The 20,485-nt window shown below is 32.3% G+C and overlaps 3 protein-coding genes and 4 non-coding genes across 7 annotated transcripts; 1 reads left to right on the forward strand and 6 right to left on the reverse strand.

Annotated features, from left to right (window-relative positions):
• Positions 1 to 798: 798 nt before the first annotated feature.
• TRNAA-UGC (transfer RNA alanine (anticodon UGC)) lies at positions 799 to 871 on the reverse strand. Its single transcript has one exon. It is a non-coding gene; the product is annotated as a tRNA-Ala (tRNA).
• Positions 872 to 2,778: 1,907 nt separating this feature from the next.
• LOC100499758 (uncharacterized) lies at positions 2,779 to 4,920 on the reverse strand. Its single transcript, NM_001248685.2, is given in 5 exon segments — positions 2,779 to 2,963; positions 3,083 to 3,286; positions 4,137 to 4,408; positions 4,559 to 4,644; positions 4,848 to 4,920. Coding segments are annotated over 4 exon segments (615 nt in total). The 5' UTR covers positions 4,643 to 4,644; positions 4,848 to 4,920; the 3' UTR covers positions 2,779 to 2,908.
• LOC112998613 (small nucleolar RNA Z102/R77) lies at positions 3,602 to 3,684 on the reverse strand. The gene has a single exon (XR_003263707.1). It is a non-coding gene; the product is annotated as a small nucleolar RNA Z102/R77 (small nucleolar RNA).
• On the reverse strand, positions 3,844 to 3,925 carry LOC112998614 (small nucleolar RNA Z102/R77). Its single transcript, XR_003263708.1, has one exon. It is a non-coding gene; the product is annotated as a small nucleolar RNA Z102/R77 (small nucleolar RNA).
• Positions 4,921 to 5,888: 968 nt separating the features above from the next.
• On the forward strand, positions 5,889 to 5,961 carry TRNAR-CCU (transfer RNA arginine (anticodon CCU)). The gene has a single exon. It is a non-coding gene; the product is annotated as a tRNA-Arg (tRNA).
• An 824-nt stretch (positions 5,962 to 6,785) lies between these two features.
• LOC100820206 (secretory carrier-associated membrane protein 1) lies at positions 6,786 to 11,831 on the reverse strand. Its single transcript, XM_003540300.4, has 12 exons — positions 11,778 to 11,831; positions 10,303 to 10,434; positions 10,149 to 10,211; positions 9,623 to 9,656; positions 9,415 to 9,537; positions 8,978 to 9,040; positions 8,814 to 8,907; positions 8,257 to 8,302; positions 8,100 to 8,167; positions 7,339 to 7,387; positions 7,143 to 7,208; positions 6,786 to 7,059 (listed from the first exon to the last, which is right to left on the reverse strand). The coding sequence occupies exons 1-12, from the start codon at positions 11,829 to 11,831 to the stop codon at positions 6,973 to 6,975; spliced, it is 879 nt and encodes a 292-aa protein (XP_003540348.1). The 3' UTR covers positions 6,786 to 6,972.
• A 5,150-nt stretch (positions 11,832 to 16,981) lies between these two features.
• Positions 16,982 to 20,479, reverse strand: LOC106795346 (protein STRUBBELIG-RECEPTOR FAMILY 3). Its single transcript, XM_014764772.3, has 7 exons — positions 20,216 to 20,479; positions 19,683 to 20,092; positions 19,074 to 19,345; positions 18,637 to 18,775; positions 18,065 to 18,201; positions 17,571 to 17,727; positions 16,982 to 17,466 (listed from the first exon to the last, which is right to left on the reverse strand). The coding sequence occupies exons 2-7, from the start codon at positions 19,983 to 19,985 to the stop codon at positions 17,371 to 17,373; spliced, it is 1,104 nt and encodes a 367-aa protein (XP_014620258.2). The 5' UTR covers positions 19,986 to 20,092; positions 20,216 to 20,479; the 3' UTR covers positions 16,982 to 17,370.
• Positions 20,480 to 20,485: the final 6 nt, after the last annotated feature.

A 20,485-nucleotide genomic window follows, 5' to 3' on the forward strand; every position in this document is an offset into this window, starting at 1 on the left:
AATAATATTCATTGCATGGATTTAACGGAAAACCAATGGCTGGCTATTATGTGGATGCAAGATCATCTTCAAATTATAGGCATTGGAAGAAGTTGTATATACAAAATAAAAAATTATTATTAGTGACAAAAATTTTGCCATTAATTCTCTTGTGATCAAATTGAATCTCAGGTAAAGAAGTTGTATATACTTTGAATTCTATTTTTGGTATTACCTACTTTGTGACCCTAGGTAGGGCATTGTTTCTCAATGACCTGCATGATGGTGGTTGAAATGTAGTCTGTAATACAGGGTTTAATGATGAATTCCGAGAAAGTGTGACTAAATGCCCCAAGATGCTTTTTTGTTGGCCAAGGCACTTGTTATAGTCCTTGAATGGAGTGTTTCGAAATTAAATCACATCTACTTATAACTTATCTCCTGTCATTTCTAAAATTCTTTGTTTGGATTGTCATTTTTTTTTAGTGTCATTTGTGAACTCTAAAATTTCAATATAAATATGAAAAATAAAGAGTACATGTCAGTTTGGATAAGGTTTTAACCTTTTACCTAAAATCTCACCAATATGATTGTTTTCTTTAAGTTTAGACTGATTAAATCCTCAAATCGAATTAACAAGTTTATATACACTGGTATGGAAACACCCAGAATCATATTATTCATGCAATTCAGCAAATAGCAGAGGATAGAACCAAATTCTTTTTAAAAAAAACCTTGGCCGAACATTAGCCATCCTCGTGAGAATAATGATACACCGAATTGTATAATTAAAAAAAAAAAGACGAAAAATAAATAATTTGGAGATGCAGGGGATCGAACCCTGTACCTCTCGCATGCAAAGCGAGCGCTCTACCATTTGAGCTACATCCCCACATGCTAGTGCTTGCAAATAAATGATAATAATATTAATAACATTACACTAATGTTTTTATTACATATCATTACGCTCACGTATTTTTTCATTAAAGTGAGGTGGAAGCATCACAATACAAGTGTGCACAAGTTGTTTTGGGGGAGACTACTTGCTATTGTTAAATGACAAATACTCTGTAGTTAAGATGTGCATGCAAGTGTATCATTGGTGGATTAGTAAGGAACAAAGCTGAGTGAAGAATTTCAATTAATTCTTAAACCGTGTTTCTATTTTCTCAGTCACTTTATTAACCCCCTTCTGATTAAAATTAAAAAAAAATTAAAAAATCCATTACTGCATATCGGCATATGCTATTTTTCATTTGGTTAATCATTATGCTGAAAATCTCAACATGACAACATGCAGGCATGATTCTCTTAAAAAGGAATTATCTTATATTGATTTCCACGCTTCATTGCCTACTGTTAATTAGTTTTATTTTTATGGTTTCCTTCCTGTTTACATGATGCTAAGTTGATTGTGTTATAATCCAACTTTTGTGTACCATCTAATTATGAGTCTACATTGTTGTGTTTGAGTTGAGGAATCAAGTTTTTTCCATTTTCATTTATGTTACATACATGTAGGTAAAAAAAAGATGTAGAAAGAGTTGCAGAATGAGGTAACTAACATTAACTACCACAAATCAGATATCAAACGAGGAAACTTCAGCTTCGAAGACTATTGCACCATTATTCAACTCCATACTCTTCTTGGAATTTCATTCTGCTTTATGAGTTTTCTTTTGTAAGAACACGTTATTTTTCTATTGACAATGAAAAGCTCTTAAAAACATTCTATTTGAATAATAGTTTCCAAAAATATGCTTTTATATATATATGTATGGTTAATAATGTGAAATGAGATTATTCTCATTTTTTCCATCGATCACTTTTACACCTTTTAGAAATGAAAAAGAAAAAAAGTTTGCACTTATAGTTTTATAAAAAGAAATTGCAAATATTCTCCTCTACTTTCCTCTCCTTTATTTCTCATCAAGTCATTATGTATATTGCATACACACATGACCAATTATAGCATCTCACTACCTCAAGAAAACAAACAATGCGATCAAGAATTATTGTAACACCAACATCAAGAAAGGGCTTATCATGATTGTCATAGATTCCATTGCCAACTATTGCATTCAGTACCTCCCATTGCATTCCATAAAGTCCATTCTAGAATGCAATTGAAGGTGCAGGATACAATAGTGAAAGTGCAGGAAACAAATGCCTCCATTGCCCGCAAACCAAAAGCCAACATCTTTGTAGTCTATGGTAGCACCAGTCAAAGAATATCATCAATATGAATATGGCAGTGGGATATTGCATAATTTGAGGTTGAAGTATGACATTTCCTTTGAGTCAGAGAGATCTTTAAAGAATACTAAAATGTTGAGACATTTCCTAGCTTTAGGGGCAGTAAGGTACAATGACATCATCCGTAAAAACAACTTGTTCTTGGTGGTGAAGAATCTCAACTGATATTTTCATCAATCTTGTTCCTCTCATGTTGGTGAAGGTTAATCCCAATTTTATGCATAGAAAATTTTCCGATCAAAGATATTGTAGTCATTATGAGAATGCTCTTTTCTCGGACCTCCCGGGTTAATGCCGTTGCCAAAATAAATTACAATTAAGAGATTTTCCTTTGATGATAGTTCAACAATAATGTACGCACGTTCACCTCGTGTAATCAGTCAAAAGCGACAAACTACATATTACTGGGTCATCTCTAGTTCTTGGTTAATTTTCCAGAAATCACATCCAGATAGACACGTTTGATTTTGGATTACTTTATGAAACAGACTACTACTAAAACTCACCTTAGATTTTCGTCCAAGCAACAAAATCATTCATTCGTAACTTGAGAAGCCAGCAGGCAAAAAACTAAAAAGTAACTAATGCAAGCAAAAGATTAAAATATCATTAAATGAATAACATAGACCAAAACAAAATCTTCACAATCGCAAATATTGCTTCCACAAGCTGCTCAACGGTTTGCCTTGGCAACTCTCTCAATTTCATCCTTTTTCTTGATAGCATAGCTGAAATGGAGTATTATTTTTCGGTAAAAAAACCCAAACACCAATAAAAAAAAATGAAAGAGATGAAGAAAATAAAATACATCAGAAAATGCCTCCACATAGAATTCCTAGAAGTATACCTGTTGGACGACCCTTTTGCTGCATTAATAAGTTCATCAGCCAAGCATTCAGCAATTGTCTTAATATTTCTGAAAGCAGCTTCGCGTGCACCAGTTGTTAGAAGATATATAGCCTGATTCACACGCCGAAGGGGTGAAATATCCACAGCCTGCCTCCTTACAACTCCAGCAGAACCAATTCTTGTTGCATCTTCACGAGGACCACTGAATAAACAAAACACAATCAAAACAGTAAGATAAATTACTGACACTTTAAAGTAAATTTAGTGTTCAATTCATATAGATGCACATCAAGAACTGCAAATAGTATTCATTCGCTACAGTTCAGTGGTAGCAAATTAATGCTTATTTGGAATGAATATAACATACCAACATTTACTGTTCAGAGTATCAGTACCTCCAAACAATACAAAATTTTATTACATTTTTTTGTGAATTATGTCCACCATAAACAAATTGCTCAATCAAAATAGTGTGGTGTTGATCACATGACATTATTCTATTTTAAGTAATTAAGGAGAATGATCAGATAGAGCTAATACACAGGTGCCATCATATAGGCTATCAAACCAATAGGGAAACAAACAATCATCATGTCATTCTCTGACTACAACCACCATTAAGAAAACAATCACAGAAACTAGCATGCTCTAAAACCATCCTCTGCAAAGAAATCTTCTTTCCAAAAAAAAAACAACACATTCAATCAAAATATCTAAGTATGACAAAAACTACAAAAATAATGCAGAGGAAGACAAGGAGAATGGTCAGATAGAGCTAATACAAAATGCCATCATTCAGGCAATCAAACTAATAGGGAAACCTATAATCATCATTCCATCCTCCAAATCAAGCCAGACGAATAGCTTCCCAAGTAAACTCCAAATTGAGGTTCAAATATATAAAAATTAAACAATTTTACAAATATCAGACTCAACTTCTTAAATAATGAACTTACTGGACTTTCTACTATAGTACTATACCAATCTTTATTCTATAAAAGGCCTAGTCATCATCATCATCTAGATATAAACCATGAATACAAAAGTCATACCTGTTGATGACAGCATCAACAATAACCTGAATGGGGTTCTGGTCAGTCAACAAATGAATAATCTCCATAGCATGCTTGATGATCCTAACAGCCAAGAGTTTCTTGCCATTGTTTCTACCGTGCATCATGAGAGAGTTGGTGAGCCTCTCAACAATGGGGCACTGCGCCTTCCTGAACCGCTTCACGGAGTACCTTCCGGCGGTGTGAGGAACATATGTGGCGTGCTTGGATGCCGCAACTCCAATGTAATCAGCCAGTGAAATGTCAGTAACCTGATAACACAAGCAAAAAAAAAAAAATCAACAATAGTTTCGCATTTCACATAAGAACACAGAAAAACATCAAAACAAAATACATATCACAGCTTTTTTTAGGATATAATTTGCTAAGTAACTAAACCCTAGAAACATGGAAATCGGTACCTCAATATCCTCGAAGCTCCAGCGGTTAAAGAGCTTGACATCGATCTGGGTGGGATCTGGAACAACCACAGCTTCGTCGGCCATAGCTTCAAGAACAATTGAACAGATACAATTACAGAAAGCGAGAATAAAAAAATTAAAAAAGAAAAAAGAGGAACGGAACGGAACAAATGCAGAGCGAAGCAGAGTGTTGAAACCCTTCGATGATTAAGAGAGATATCTAACGAATGGTGGAGCGGCAGAAAGAACAAGACTTTCAATGAAAAGATTGAAATGGCAGTGATTGTACCTGAAATTAGTAGAGAGGAAGACGAGGTTAGGGTAGCCGCTGCTTACGCTTCTATCTCGCAAACAAGAACCACAACTTAAAACCCTAGTTGCTCAAATTTATACCCTCGGAGTGGCATAAACAAAGCTAAAACCTAAAAGACCATTAAACTATTTTAAAATTTTGAAAAAATTTTAATTTTCGTCCTGACATACTTCATCATCGTCATTTTAGTTTCTTTATTTTTTTTCATTTGATTTTAATTCTTGTATTTTAAATATTTTATGGCTTTAGTTCAATTTTTTATTTTGTATATATTTTAGGATTAATTAATTTTTTGTCTCTCAATTTTTTAAAATTCTAATTTTTAGTTTCTTAAATTTTTTTCACAATTTTTAATTCTTCGTTAATATTTTGTTAACATTTTTAATATTTTTTATTTTTTTTAGTTTTAGTCACTCATTTATTTTGATTGCCCATAATTAATCTTAAATATAAAATAAATGAGAGACTCAAAATAAATAAACAAACACATTTTGAGTAATAAAAATAAAATGAGACTAAAATTATTAAAGGAACTTAAAATGCTGATAAAAAATTAATAAAAAAATAGGAACTTAAAAAAATTAAAAATAAGGAACTAAAAACTTTTATTTAAAAAAAAATAAAAACTTAATTAATTCTCTTTTTTTTTTCAAATCAACACTCAACCATAGTAAATGAATAGAAAAGGTTTTCAAGTAAATTCACACACTCACACAAAACCATGGTAAGTTTGTCGAAAAGAAAAAGATCAATCCATATGAAAAAAATATATAAAAAGGAAAAAAAATTAAATCTAAAATGAACATCCTAATTTGTGTCAGAATTTTATTTTATTTTTAAATTTCACATATTATTCTAAAGGAACCTTAATCACAATCACAATACATGAAAATTCTGATATCGTCTATTCATGCTTCCTTCGCTTACATACACATCATATGTAAGATGGAATTGATCTGTGGTAAAGTTCGTAATTAGGATATATATAACTTTTCATAAAAACTTTATTAACTATCAGCGCCTGTAGCTCAGTGGATAGAGCGTCTGTTTCCTAAGCAGAAAGTCGTAGGTTCGACCCCTACCTGGCGCGCATTCCATTCTATTTTATTTAAATTATTTTTTCAATCTATCTCAGTACTCATTATTTAGGGGGGGCTTCATTGGGATATGAAAAAAGCATCACTTCTTGAACTCACTTCATGGCTTCGCTTAAGGTGAGTGGTTCACAGAAGCTAATGCTCTTTTGTTATTGCCATCCTATTCATAGAGAATATATTACCTATTACTTGTGACAGTAAAATTACTTCAGCTCTGCATTTTGCATGCCTCAGCCAATCCTAAAAATATAGTAATATTATTTCCTATTTTATGGTTATCATTTATCTACACTTTTTACCACGTCTTTCAATCTGAAAAGTCTTGTAACATAAACTTGTGACCATAATTCAGTAGTTCTAGGAAACTTCAACAATGTATGATGTAGATATTAAAAAATTTAGAGCAGTTTAGGGTAGAGTAGATATTGAAAAAAATATATTTTTATCATTAAAGCTGATAGCAAGGGTGAATTTTCAGCCAAGAAGCAATGAACAATCAGTCAATGTCAGACAACTAGTGTATAATTGTTAGGCTCTCTGATATTATTTTCTAAAGTAATATAATTTTTTTGAAGATTGAATAGTCTGATTTTATTCAAAGAAGCAAATTGTCCTTTAAGGAGACACATTGGATGGAGGAAGTTCCCCACCAAATTGCCCCTCAGATTGAGTCTGATTTACAGTGATTTGCTTCTTTGAATAAAATCAGACTAAAATAATCATAATTGATACTATTTTATGAGGGAGCTAATTCATTTTTATGAACCATACTTGATAATATCAAACATTGTAAGTATTCTATGAAACAAGTCATGCATACATCAAGGGAGTATCTCAATTCTCAAATAATGTAGCCCTATGTATGCACACAACTAGGGTTTGTCTTAACCATCTAGTTTAACTGAATTCCATGGCCAAACCTATATAGAGTAAAACATCTATATTTTTGGTGTAACAATTGTTAAGACATTTGCAAGTGCCATTTTACACATTTCATCGCCTTGTCATAGAGCTGCCCTCATGGCCCCTTGCGCAGCTTCACGCCTCATCGCTGCAGCCTTTCCACTGCCCCGGAAGTACATGTATACTTGCTGCGTATATAAATTAAATGTCAACAAAGAAAACACTAGAGCCAAGAGAATGCACCATGGTAGAGTTTAGGACTATTAAAAACCTGAATAACCCAAATGCTCAGCAGTGATTCAATGCAGAAAAAACCAAACCCAATAAAGTAGAGTATCTGTAATTCAGGACAAGTATTGGTATGATTTAAACATGTCATCGTGACATGAATATATATAACCCCTCCCTTTGGAAGGAGAATAATAAATTAGAAGCCAAAAAATAGTAGTAACACAATTGGTACTTACCCCAACCAATCCATTGTAGTCCAATACCTCAAACGCAGGCAGAATACCTCTGGCCACAACATAACATCATACAACACAACCATTAATTAAAGTAAAATTGAAACAACAATGCAAAAAGAACGGTATGGCAATAACATAACTGATAATTTATGAAGGAGATATCATAATAAATATGCCTTCAACCCAGCACAACAATTTAAAGAAAAATATGATGAGATAATCGTCAAGTGAAGTGCAATAGAGACAAAATCATGCAGTATAAAGTGCCTCCAAAAGATGTCCCCTCAATTAAATAGTTTAGGGACAAATCAATTAGCTCGATGATAAATCACAGCAAGAGGTAAAGAAAGCAAAGCCAAATGGTGTTAAAATGGAAGCAACCTATTGATGTTTTCTTCGGGGTTAAAATATCAAATAAAAAAAAAGCGAATAAAGATGAACATGAGTATAGGAGTATGCAACCCAACTAAATTGAGGTGAAAAGATGATTGTATTCAACACAGCTGAAAATAGTTTACAATTCTGTTTATATAACAGTTACAATTATGTAACTATCAACTAACTTGAATTAGTTAGTGACAGCTGTCATACAACTGTCCTAACAGTTAACAACTAACTATAGATTAACTACTAACTATAGTTTAGCTTTACATATTAGCTGAAGAAAAAAGAAAACTACTACACCGAGTAAGTATACTGTATACTCCTATAGTTAGGTATCAGAATATATAAAAGGAACGCAGTTTTAAAAAGGAACTCACGTGAGAGATTTCCCTTTGAAGACAATTGGAGGAGCAATTGTAGCAAAAACACAAAAGAGAATGTGCACCTGGTTGGAAAGAATGAGAAAAGGGATAAGAGCACTAAACAAGTTATCGCAGAATGAATGAGTACATGTAGAACGTATGTAAAACTTACTCCGTAAGACAAGAAAAACCAGCTAAACCTTAGAGCACTATCCGTCCTATAACAGGAAATGGCACAAAAATATAAAACATAACATTCTGATTCGAAATGTTAAAATCAGATGGAAAAAAGAACGAAGAATCCTGAAATGCTGATGCTAAAACGGTTCCTGTTCACAATATTAACATTCCTAAAAATGCATTTACATGTCAAAGGCTATGCATCAGCATACTGTATTTGTCCCCACATTGCTCTCCTTTCACAGTCTTTCTACTTCTGGCCCTTCGTTGGAGAAAATTATATTAAGGTATATTATGATGTAAACTTTGCATACACAAGCCTTTTAGTTTCACAAAGAAAATGTTGTCAGTTATTGGCTTTCATTCTGCCCACAAATTTCCCAGATGTACATACCGCTGCTACAGAAAAATGTTTGATGCTTCAAAATGGCAATAAAGCTATGTGGATGACATTAACAATTTCTTTTTAAAGTTTAGGAAAAAGGTTGAAATCATCTTGAATATACATGTCATACCATAAGAATTGAATTCAATCAAATTGAAAACTACCTTGTCGCACGATAAAGAGGGCGATACCACATCACATAGGATGCTGGAACACCGGAAATAAAGTATATGATAGATAGGAACCAGATTGAAAGACCTACAAGGTAAGACGAATTTGTGTAAACAATAGCCCTACTATGTTTAATGGTTCAATAAGTAAAACAAACCTTCTCCTTTGATCCAAGCTACAGTAACTGCTGCAATATTCCATAAAAGACATCCAACCAAACCTGCAAATTGTTGCAAAGCTCAAAATTGAAATATGGACAGTAATTGAAGAAATATGTTGATTAAAGGATGTTTATATGAGAAACTTCAACAAAAACAGGGAGGCGATATTTCAAAGTTCTAATAGGCTCTATGCGTGGAATTTTATTAGTGATTCTTTCTCGTATGAATTTGAATTTCATATTTCCACACGTAAAAAGAATATGAAACTGCCTTTTTATCCAACATTTGAATTAATACTGAAATCTTTGATGCAAGTTGCTAAAAACTATAAAGTACTAATCAAATGAAGCAAAACAGATATAATCTATAACAAAAAAGTAGTTATGACCAAAACATAATCCATAACAAAAAAAATTTCTAGACTTCAACATACCTAACCATGTTGTAAATGCTACATACTGGATTGATTGAAGATGTATAGGTATTTCATTTGCAATGTCGTGATGAATGATGGGGCAAAAAGGTGGCCAATTTTTCTCCTCTATAACAATTCCAGCTGCAAAAACAAAAAAAGTGTAAACCACCAAACTAAAGGCATTACTCCTGTTGGGTTATGTAAAGTGTTGAAGAACTCAAAATACCTCGTGCTATAGCATCTTCCCTTCGTTTTAGCTCCTACAAAACATCATGAGATCGTGAATTACTTGACTGACACAAAATATCTTATATATGCAATAGCCAAGTTAACTAATAGCATGGTCAAAGTCACTGATATAATTGCTTATTAAGGTAATAAACAACCATGTATCAAAGAAATAGCAGAGGCTACTCTTGCTCGCAATTAGGACCTTGTTATTTTTCAACTTAAAACAGATAAAATCATTGCTAATTACTGACACCTATGTAAAATAACAACCTAAAACATTGAATCTAAGAAACCAAGTTTATAACTTAATAAAATGAGTTTCAAAGCTATCAAATAAAGGTATGTTTGGATTTTTTATGGGAGTGTTCCAAAAGTATGTTTGAGAATAAAATTTTGTTTGGAAACTCAATTTTAGAGAAACTAGATTTGAGATATTTTTGCAAACTCAATTTACAAATTAATCCAAATTTAAATTTCCAAACTTTAATCCAAACATGTACTAAGAGATCATGATAAATAACCTGTTCCCTTCTTTTCAATTCAGCCTCTCTAGCTTGGAGCTCCTTCTCCTTGGCTTTGAGGTCCTAAAGATAAAATTTACATAATTAAATATTTGGTTAGATACATTAATACATCATAATTTTCAAATTTATTTCAACAGATTCATAATATAACCTTTGAGGAATCAAGAGGAATGTCAACAGTTGCTGCACAATCATAAGGCTCAGGAGACAGGGGTGAAAGCTTTGATGCTGCACCACCACCATGATTTGATTGCCCCGATGCTTTTCCTTTAGCAGTTCCATCCTAAAATTATTATTGAAAACGCAAAATGTTTAGATGTTAAAGTAATTATTATTATTATTAGAATATATAAAAATATCTTATTATAGTTTCTCAGAACATCTTAAGTTTTCCTGTACGATTAGAATTTAGTCGATCAGTTTCTCTATTTCCTCAGGATTTGCTATCATATTTCTTATCATGATTTACTTTCCTAATTAACTAGGACTATGATTAATTAATATAAATAAAGGTTAGTATTATAGGTTTTATGAATATATCAAAATATTGTAATACGTTTTAGTTAATATCAATTCAGTATTTCATTTTCCTTTCTTAATATCTAAAACTATATAATTTTAACAATAATAATAATATAAAAAGGAAAACAAAAAGGATTCAAAACGCTTTATGATTGAAAAAGGCCAATCAATGATTAAAATATTTTCTTAAAACTAATACTAATAACATATTCTTTTAATACTTTCTTAAAATCGTGAGCCTCTGGTGATATGTATTTTCATTTTCAATGACTTTCTTTCGGCCAAGTGCTTAAAATAATTTAATGGAATTAATTTGAAGCAAAATTTTCCACCATAAAAATGTATTCATATATAAATAATGAGCCTTGCAATTCAATTTTTTTTTATTTTACTGAAAAAAATGAAAATAACTTTTAAAATATACAATATATTTTATCTATCTTGTACAATATTATATATATATATTTTTTTAAAAAAAATTAGTTTGGCTCAAAATAATATTTGTCAATTGTGTTTAGATATAAGAACAATATAAAATATTTTTACACCTACAATTAATGCAGAATCACTCTTTGACCACATCATATTAATGAATAAAATGATATAGTAAAATAAAATAATCAAATTCTACTAGATATGTGTATAAAAAAAAAGATTTTTTCACAATCACAAAATGGCGCGACTGTGGCTGCCATGGCATCACAAGCACAATCTAAAAACCTGTTTCTGTAGAAACAGAAAATGAACAAATCACAAAATCAAAATGTGGCGTCATCCGGAGAAACGTTTTTTTTTTTTCCTTTCAAATTTTGCAATTCTATGATCTGATACACGAACAGAGTCAACATATATTGAACTAGGTTCCAACAACAATAGTATATATCATCCGTCATTCCAGCTACACATTATAAATTTCATTCAATTCACCAGCGACACCACAAACATGCACGTATGGATCAGATCATTCAAACACCTATGCCTTATTGTTATAAACACGTAGTATATTAGGGAAATGTGAATCAAAATGAAGTTATATATATTAAATGAATGCGCGTAGTTAGGAATGAAATGGAAGAGAGTTAGTTAGGGATGGAAGAAACTTACAGCGAAAGGATTAACCTCGTCTTCGGCAAAGGGATTGATGTCGTAGCTACTCATGCCAAACACGGAGATCTAGACACTAAGAGAGAGATCTATATCAAAATTAAGAGAAAAAAAAAGAAAAAAAAATCGATGGACACGAGATGGAGGGAAATGAGAATGGCTTCAGAAAAATGATGGAAGATATCTTGATTCTTTGTGATTGTGATATCGTTTGTTTGTTTGCTTGTTGAAAGGGGGAGAAGAAAAGTGAAGAGGAACGGAGAGAAACAAGTTGGTGCGTTACCAACGCAATGTGATAGAAAAATACCAAAGGAGGGAGGAAATATATTCATGCATGCATCGATCGTTTCGTGATCTATCTTGCATTACAACCAACGTCCCTAGCTTCATGCACTTTTCTTCTTCTTTTTCTTTTTCCTTTTTATTGTTTGTCTACATATTTTTAAAAACAATATTTGTTTCCCGATAATTAAAATTTGGAACGTTTGAAAGAACATCAATAAGATGTCCTTGCATGCAAAATAATAATAATAATAATAATAAGGTTAGGATCAATTGACACCAACGTATCAAATTAAAGTTTTAATTTACACCATATATCACTCATCCACGTTAATTTAATCTAACGACTCTAAATAATTCACTTAAAAACTCACGTGACAACCAAATTCTTCCTTTACTACTGTTCATAAATTTGTTACGTCCTTAATTATTGCTTGTAGAATATGTGCGTTTGGTATTCACCAAAGATCACTTGTAGAATATGTACACCATTGTAGAGAAAAGAAATTAGCGCCCTCCTCACTGTGCCGATAAATCAGAAATCAAATTATCTTTTGTAATTGCTAATTTATGTGAGAATATAGATGGGAACCATGATTGAGCGACGATGGGATATAGATGATTAAGAAATCAGTTCAAAATTTCTTATTCTGCACTCTTGTTCTTTGATAATATATATAATATATTTCCATCAAAGTTAAAATATATAATCAGGGACAAATTTCTCAGTGGCTTCACATTACATGGGGGTGATTCATGGCGAAGCGATAACTCTCGGCAATGAGGAGCGGCAACCCTTGGATAGGAGGCATACATCACAAACTGGGTATTACGCAAATTGTTACTTGAATAGCAACTGTGTATTGCAGGACTCACACACATTACATCACAAATACGTTGGATAGAAGCGGCAACGCTTGCTGCGGAGACCCCGTGCATTTGTAATTCTGGAACACATTGTCATGTGAGAGGGGATAATTGGAAGGAAGGGAGAGATTGTCACATGAGTTTTTAAGTGAATTATTTAGACTCATTTGATTAAATTTAAAATGAATGGTAACAAGTGACTGAATAGTTAATATGTTAAAGTTAAAATTCAACTATGAATTTAATTATTAACAAAAACATTTTTTGGTTAAACTATATTACTCAAACATCTTTCCCCTAACGAATTGGAGTATTAACACAAAAAAAAAATGAATAGTAAGATTTGGTGTTAAACTTTAATTTAACACCTTGGTATCATTTGATCCTATCCCAAAATCATATTTTATCATTTTGAAAATGAGAACTAGTAAATGAAAAATAAGAATCATATAATTTTAGTAAAAACTCACATAAATTTTATCCAATAAAAAAATAATGTGTTAAAAATAGTATTACATAATGCTAGATTGTGTTACAAAAGTGATAAATTTGAATTCTGACCTTAAATATGAAATAAGTTGTCTCGGGAGGGAATTCACTTTTTGTGCACTCAGGATTTTCTTACAAATATTACTTATTGTTTCCGGCAGAGACTACTTTGTATTAATATCATGGTCAATAAAATGATTTTTGTATTGTTAGTTCTTCCCTGACCAATGAAAAAATCATAATTTCTTATGTATTGTTGAGTATTGATAGAGGACTAAATGATAAAAGAGGCTTCAAGCTTTATTGGAGTAAAATAGTACTATATTACCGTTTTATTTAGTTTTTCTATTGGACCTTTGTTGGGCTTTTGTAATTTTTTTTCTATATTTTGTAATTAGAACATGGATTTTGGATTAGGCCTCCTTAATGTTGGGTCTTCCTAAGCTTCTAGTTTTAGTTATTTAGTTGGAGGCAATTACTTAATGCCTCCCATTTTTTGGTTGGTTGACTTTCGAATTTTCTAATATCCTAAGCAAACCTCTATGACCACCTCTCGTCCAAACCTCCATGATGGCCACCGCATCTCGCCTCCACCCAACACCACCACTGCAACCACCAAACGCCACCTAATTGCACCAAACTCACCATTGCATTGTCACCCACCACTGCCACATGTATCACTATAATCCATGAACACCCACGTTGTACCAAACCACCATTCCTCCGCACAAATTCTATATATATACGAATTGAGCAATTTCTAATACAAAAAATTGCATTACTGATTAAGCAATCTATAACACATTTGTATTATAGATTTCTCAATTTGTAATGGACACCACTTTATGCTTCAGCAGTACCACTGCCTCCAAAAAACTCATCACCAACAATCCTTATCTCATTGTCTACGTTGTCAATACCATTGTGACATGTTCCCACATGATCTTGATCTTACAAAACCCGACATGGAATGAGCATTTCAAGATTCCCTTCACACACTTGGCACTACAGGTTGAGTTCTACATCAAGGACAATGACATGTTTGGTGTCGACCTTATCAAAGTTGCCACTATCCCAATCAAATGGATCCACGCAAGTGCTAGTCGAATTGAAGAGGAAGATGGAGAGAAAAAGAGAGTGAGTGGGAGTGTAAGATTGAGACTTTACAAATTTTGCATGTGAACCAAGCATAAAATGGGGTGCCTTAATAATTGCCTTGTTTGATTAGTTAGTTTGCTTGTTGGACCTTGGGTTAGCTTATTGGGTGGGCTTAATTAGTTTCAGTATATGTATATATAGGAGTTTGTAACTCAATTCTAAATTTTTTATGAATTTGAAATTTAATAGCATTTTGCTTGTGAGAAAGTATCTCTCTTGGTTTTTGTCTTTAATCACTAAATTCTTATGAAAGAAACATTTATTTATGGTGAATCCTCCTTAACGTATAAATTATGCTATGCTTGTAGCATCTTTTCCATTTCTTATCTTTCTGATTTTTTTTTATCACAAATCCGATTTAGAGTTTTCATCACATACTCTTGCATCCCTATATTTTTTAGCAAACACAAGAAAGACTTAAACATAAAAGTTTTTTCTCATTGATAGGTTGAGGCAAACTAGTTTGACAATGAAGATTTAAATTTTGTTTAACATGAGACTCCAAAATTCAAATTAAATCATGCAATTTTCATAAACGGTAAGTTGAAATATTTTGTATATTTTAGTATTATTAAACTTTTTTCTGGCATTTCACATATTAGTTTATGACCTAATATTTTTTTAGACCACAAATATCTTTTTTCACCATATACAATATTATTTGAGTTGGATTGGACCACCATCAGAAATAAAGTTTTTCTTTTAAATATTTAATGCAGTTATATATCGAAAACTTTGGACCACCAATTAGGACAATCTCATGTTAGTTGTGGTGGCTTACGACTTAATATTCTTATTACATGGATAAAAAAAAGATTTACATATTTGTTATATCATTTTGTTTTTTAGCTGAATTTCAATCTATTATAAATATATTTCACTTTTCATTACGTCAAATAATACATGTTGCAAAAAGATTTTGACATCTCAAAAAATTATAATGATAATAATTAATTTTAATTTTATATCAACTCATGATTACATCATAATGTGTTAACATTATAATAAACTTACATTTTTTTAAGAATTTATTCTTAAGCTTTGATTGCAGAATTTAACTTCTGGTAAAATGTGAGCTCACACTGTTGAAAGAATCAAGTGCAATTTTGGTACGATTGTCAAAACAAATAATTGTAATTTTGCTTCCTGGACTATTTTGGTTCATCAATCTTTAATTCTTTCATTTTGGTCTCTGTATTTTCAAGTCGTGCCATTTTAGTCCACTAATTAATTTGACACCCAATATTTGACAAAAATGTTGATATGTTCTATATGAATGTTAAGTGTTGACATAAGTAAGTTGATGTGCAGACAAATAAAAAGTATGTTGATGTAGAGCTAGAGTGCTAACGCAAGGTGTTTACCTGAGTGTCCACTTTTAATTAATCAACTCTGGTTCTCATATTTTCAATATTTAAGAAATGCAAAAACTAATTAAATGTACCAATAACTCCTTTATTGTTATTTCTGTACATAACAATTTTCAGTTATAAGTATAACACAAATGAAAATATTAATATTATTATAATTAAAGTTAATATTAAATTTTTTCTCCTTAATTATCCAATTGAAATATATAGACCAGCCTGTGTAAATTTTTTTCACGCAGAATTAATTTAAATGCTAATCATTTCCCCACGGGCTACCGAAAACCGAATCATTCACTTTATAGACCAGTCTGCTTCTTTTTCTTCATAAATGGGCCCCAAATTCCTTTTCATGTTGATTGATGTAAGGGATTCCTATCGGCCTCAATAAAATTGTTCTAGGCTCTTATCAACCAAAGAGTAATTACCCAACTATTATTTCACACTTCTCTTATCTTCATTCTTCTCTCTTTTTTTTTTTTTTTTCATTCATTCATCCTATTTTCTCTTTCTCACTGTTCCTGCTCTTCACTCTCTTATACTCATGTTTGTTAATTTTTTTTTAAAACGGAATCATGATTTTGCTGTGCATTTTTTAAAAATAAATATATTTTTAAGGATGTGAATCTCAATATGTAATTGATATTTATATGAAATTCTATATAATACATGTTATTTTCGTAAATTTTTAAAATTCTAAAAAAGATGTAGAACGAAAGTGATTCCGTCATAAATAATAACAATGAAATCACATATTCCTTGTATTTTTCTTTTCAAAAAAAATATTAAATGAAAGTGTAATTCTATTATATATTTCTTTTTTTCCAAAACAAAATCAAAACAGAAATGTAATCCCATTACACATCATACAACGAATTCACACTTTCATAATACTGCCATATTTTAACCCTCCCCTTATATAATAGAATTCTGCCATATTTTAACCCTCCCCTTATATAATAGAATTATGATTATGTTAGCAAAAATTTCGCACCCCGTTTTATGTAACAAATTCACGGTAATACTTTTTGGGAGAGATAATCTTGAAATTTTGAGAGATTATAAGGATTTCTGTATCAACAATATGGAAGCAATCATCAAACAAATGGGTTTAAATAATTTCCAGGGCACTGCAACATGGCATGGTTCAATGAACCATTAAATGATCATATATGTATATATAATATAAAAAAATATAAACTACTCGAGTGCGAGGAGTGTCGGTAGCTACAATTCTCTGAAGCTGATTGGTCAAACTTCCTGGCATGTGAATATTGGATGGATCAGTACTTCGAATATGGGGGCATCTAATTGGGCCCCTCCTTGGGTGACATGCAATCATGCATATCTCAACTAGTAGAGATTCAGCAATCAGCATGTAATTCTTTGCACATGCATTCATGTTCAAATATCATTACCATTTCCATTGTTTATTCATTTGATTGACTTTTCTGATTTTCCTTTCTTATCATATTTATTAAGTACAAGACCACTTCTGACATTGCTGGCCTAAATTCTGGCTCTGACTGCATAAGAGATACATATAAGGCCAAGAAATCAATTCCATGGCAAAGAAATTAGTAAGCTAAGTAAAGCAACAGTTTTAAGTTAAGGGTGAAAGAAGCTTTACCTGAACACATCTTGAAATAATGTCTGCAAAATTTGACAATGATTTGGCAGGGTAATTTCCTTTTAGAGAGGGATCAACCATCTTTGATAATGCATCAATGTCATGAAGCTGAGGAATAGCCCACCTCACCAGAAACTGCTCCCCTCGAGGGCGTGTCCTGTCCAAGATGTTCAGAATACATGAATTAACAACTACCATAAATAATTCATAAATATTTAAGAGTAAATTACACTAACTACTTCTAAGATTTTGTAAAATTACACAAGTCTACCTGCTTTTTTAACATGTACAGTAACCTCCTTTTGGGAAGTCGGATTTAATGTTTTTCAAACAATTAAGAGGGTGTCAATGTATATTTTTGAACAACTAAGGGGGTTAGTGTAAGAATAGATAAAGCAGGAGTGTTTGTGTAATTTCATTAAATTTCAGGGGTAGTTAGTGTAATTTACTCATAAAAAAATAGATGCTGAAGTACTTCAGTTGTTGGCTCTCACCTGTCATAGGACTGACGGCCTGTCAAAAGTTCTAACATAACTACTCCAAAGCTGTAAACATCACTCTGGTATGTGTAAATTCCTGACTCAAACTCTGGAGCCCCATAGCCATATGCTGTTAGCAGTTGTCCTGAGAGCTGAAAATGCATGGAATGTTATATAGTGCTAATTGTACTGACAATTATTTCAATGAAATGCTATTCACCATTGGTATAATGTAGTTGCAAGATTACAGAGGGAACAACCAAATACAAGTTATAAAAAAAATGTGCATTTCACTGGAAGCATGTTCATTTAGGATGATTTTAAAGTTTTCTTTTTGAGTAAAAATAATTATAATCTTCTGGCTACAAGTTATTGATATTCATATGCCTGTGCTAATCATTCCAATTCAGAGTGATTGCTTTATAATGATGAGGGGGAAAAACCTAAACATAATACAAAATTACCATAATCAAAATTGCTACTACGTAGGTTAGTCCACACAAAATATGTATTTTTCTTGCAGAACTTTTCTTACCAATGCCCTCATAATGCAAAAACATTTTTTACAATACCTAATTATCTCTTACCTGACTTACAGAACCTTTAGTTATTAGTGGAGACAAACCACAATCAGATACACGCACAGAAACATCATCATAGAGGAGAATGCTAGCAGACTTGAAATTTCTGTGTACAACTGGTGGCTGAAACTGCTCATGCAAGTACCTTGTCAGGGGACAACATTACAGCGTTAGATTCAAAGTTCCACATCAAGACACATTATGGAGAACTTATGTTTTAGAATCTTAAACTTCAAAAGTTGTAGCATATATACTATACTGACCCCAAATTTCTAGCAATAAAGTTCCGACATTAAATTAATCCACCCAGGAATACTTGAAAATTCAGGCAGGACAAATTAAATTTATAAAAAGAAAACATTGAACCCACTATATGCAACAAATTGACAGCTAGGGGCAAATATTTTTCTTTAATGTCAATACTCAATAGTTAATTGACTTACTCTAAGGATCTAGCTGCCCCGAGTGCTATCCGAATGCGAGCATTCCATGACAGTCTTGTTTTGAATTCATCATGTGAATGGAGTGCATCCTGCAGCGACCCATTACTGCAATACTCATAAATCAGAAGCCTTTGACCATGCTCTGCACAGTACCCAATAAGCTCAACAATATTTGGATGCCGGATTCTGTCAATACTGTTTATCAATTCAAGAAACTCATCATCTGTTTGGTGATCAGAAACTCTCTTGTCTAGTTTCTTCACAGCAAGTATCTAACAATTTATAGAGAAAGAGTATGTGTCAAGATTTGAGTCCAATCATGGTATATATGCAATTTACAAGACTGTGTGAACAATGGAAACAGAAATAGAGAAACTTGAATCAAAATGCAATTCAAACATATCGGTAGTTAAACATGTGATAAAAATAAATATCATCTATCCAGATAAGAGAACATTTAAGAGACTACACAAAAAGAAATAATAATAATGTAATCATTAGTAGCTACCTAAAGGTGATTAAGTTCAGGAAAATAAATCATAAGCCATGGCAATGAAGCAGACAGGGCAATTAATAAGCAACAACACAATTAATGAGCAACAATCCTACCTTTCCATCTGGAAGCTCTGCCCTATACACACTCCCTAGCATGCCTAAACCTATAAGATTGTCTTGAGAAAAGCTATTTGTATACTGTTGAAGGGATGCAATGGTGAAAGTTTTCACAAAAGTGGGAGGAACAGGACTTTTTTTGGGAGGATTGATGTTAGCCTCTTTGTGGAATGAGGCTGATTCAACAATAACCCTCTCAGCAGGAAGTGGTGGAGGAGGTGGCGGTGGAGAAGGCATTGAAAATACATCTAGTGAACTCATATCTATCTCATGCTCTAACAGCTTTGGGATTGTTTCCATTCTTTGTTCATCCTTCTCTTGCTCGCCTTGCGGCTTTGGAATAGTCCTCAATCTCCTTGCCTCTTCTTGATGATCCCCTTTCAGCCTCACCACAGCACCTTTCGGTACTATTATGAGAAAGAAAGAAAAAAGTTTAGAAAGTGGAATGGTTATATTAGTGAATTCCTCACAACGAAAAATTAAATGTTTGAAACAAAATTCTGAGAGACCAAAAAGTTGTATTTATTTGCCTTTCTCAGTTTGACTAGGTGGTTGGACAAAAGCCCCATAGTCCCTAGGATTCTGTCTTTCACCTCCATATGCTCCAACTTGATGTTGCTTGGAACTTCTGTTAACCCGTTCTCTTCTGCTACATCTTGGAACAAAGAGAAGAAGTCCCAGTACTAGAATTATAAACACCAATATACCAGAAATAGATATCCAAACCACCTTTTTGGTGTTTTTTTTCGATTTCCCAGAATTTGATTCCTTTGCTGCAGTTGGTCCCTTGGTCGGTTTAG

The sequence above is a fragment of the Glycine max genome, chromosome 12 (genome assembly GCF_000004515.6).
Source record: "Glycine max cultivar Williams 82 chromosome 12, Glycine_max_v4.0, whole genome shotgun sequence".
Classification (NCBI taxonomy): Eukaryota; Viridiplantae; Streptophyta; class Magnoliopsida; order Fabales; family Fabaceae; genus Glycine; species Glycine max.

What these genes read in the sequence shown, in the direction of transcription:
- LOC100820206 (XM_003540300.4), bottom strand. Translation starts at nt 11,831, where the DNA reads ATGAGTAGCTACGACATCAATCCCTTTGCCGAAGACGAGGTTAATCCT. An exon ending in AGCTTGGATCAAAGGAGAAG is followed by an intron (nt 8,908 to 8,977) that starts GTTTGTTTTACT and finishes CTTACCTTGTAG; the next exon opens with GTCTTTCAATCTGGTTCCTA. An exon ending in ACTACAATGGATTGGTTGGG is followed by an intron (nt 7,209 to 7,338) that starts GTAAGTACCAAT and finishes CCTGAATTACAG; the next exon opens with ATACTCTACTTTATTGGGTT.
- LOC106795346 (XM_014764772.3), bottom strand. Translation starts at nt 19,985, where the DNA reads ATGGAAACAATCCCAAAGCTGTTAGAGCATGAGATAGATATGAGTTCA. An exon ending in GGCCGTCAGTCCTATGACAG is followed by an intron (nt 17,728 to 18,064) that starts GTGAGAGCCAAC and finishes CATCTTGGACAG; the next exon opens with GACACGCCCTCGAGGGGAGC. An exon ending in TTATTTCAAGATGTGTTCAG is followed by an intron (nt 17,467 to 17,570) that starts GTAAAGCTTCTT and finishes TCTCTTATGCAG; the next exon opens with TCAGAGCCAGAATTTAGGCC.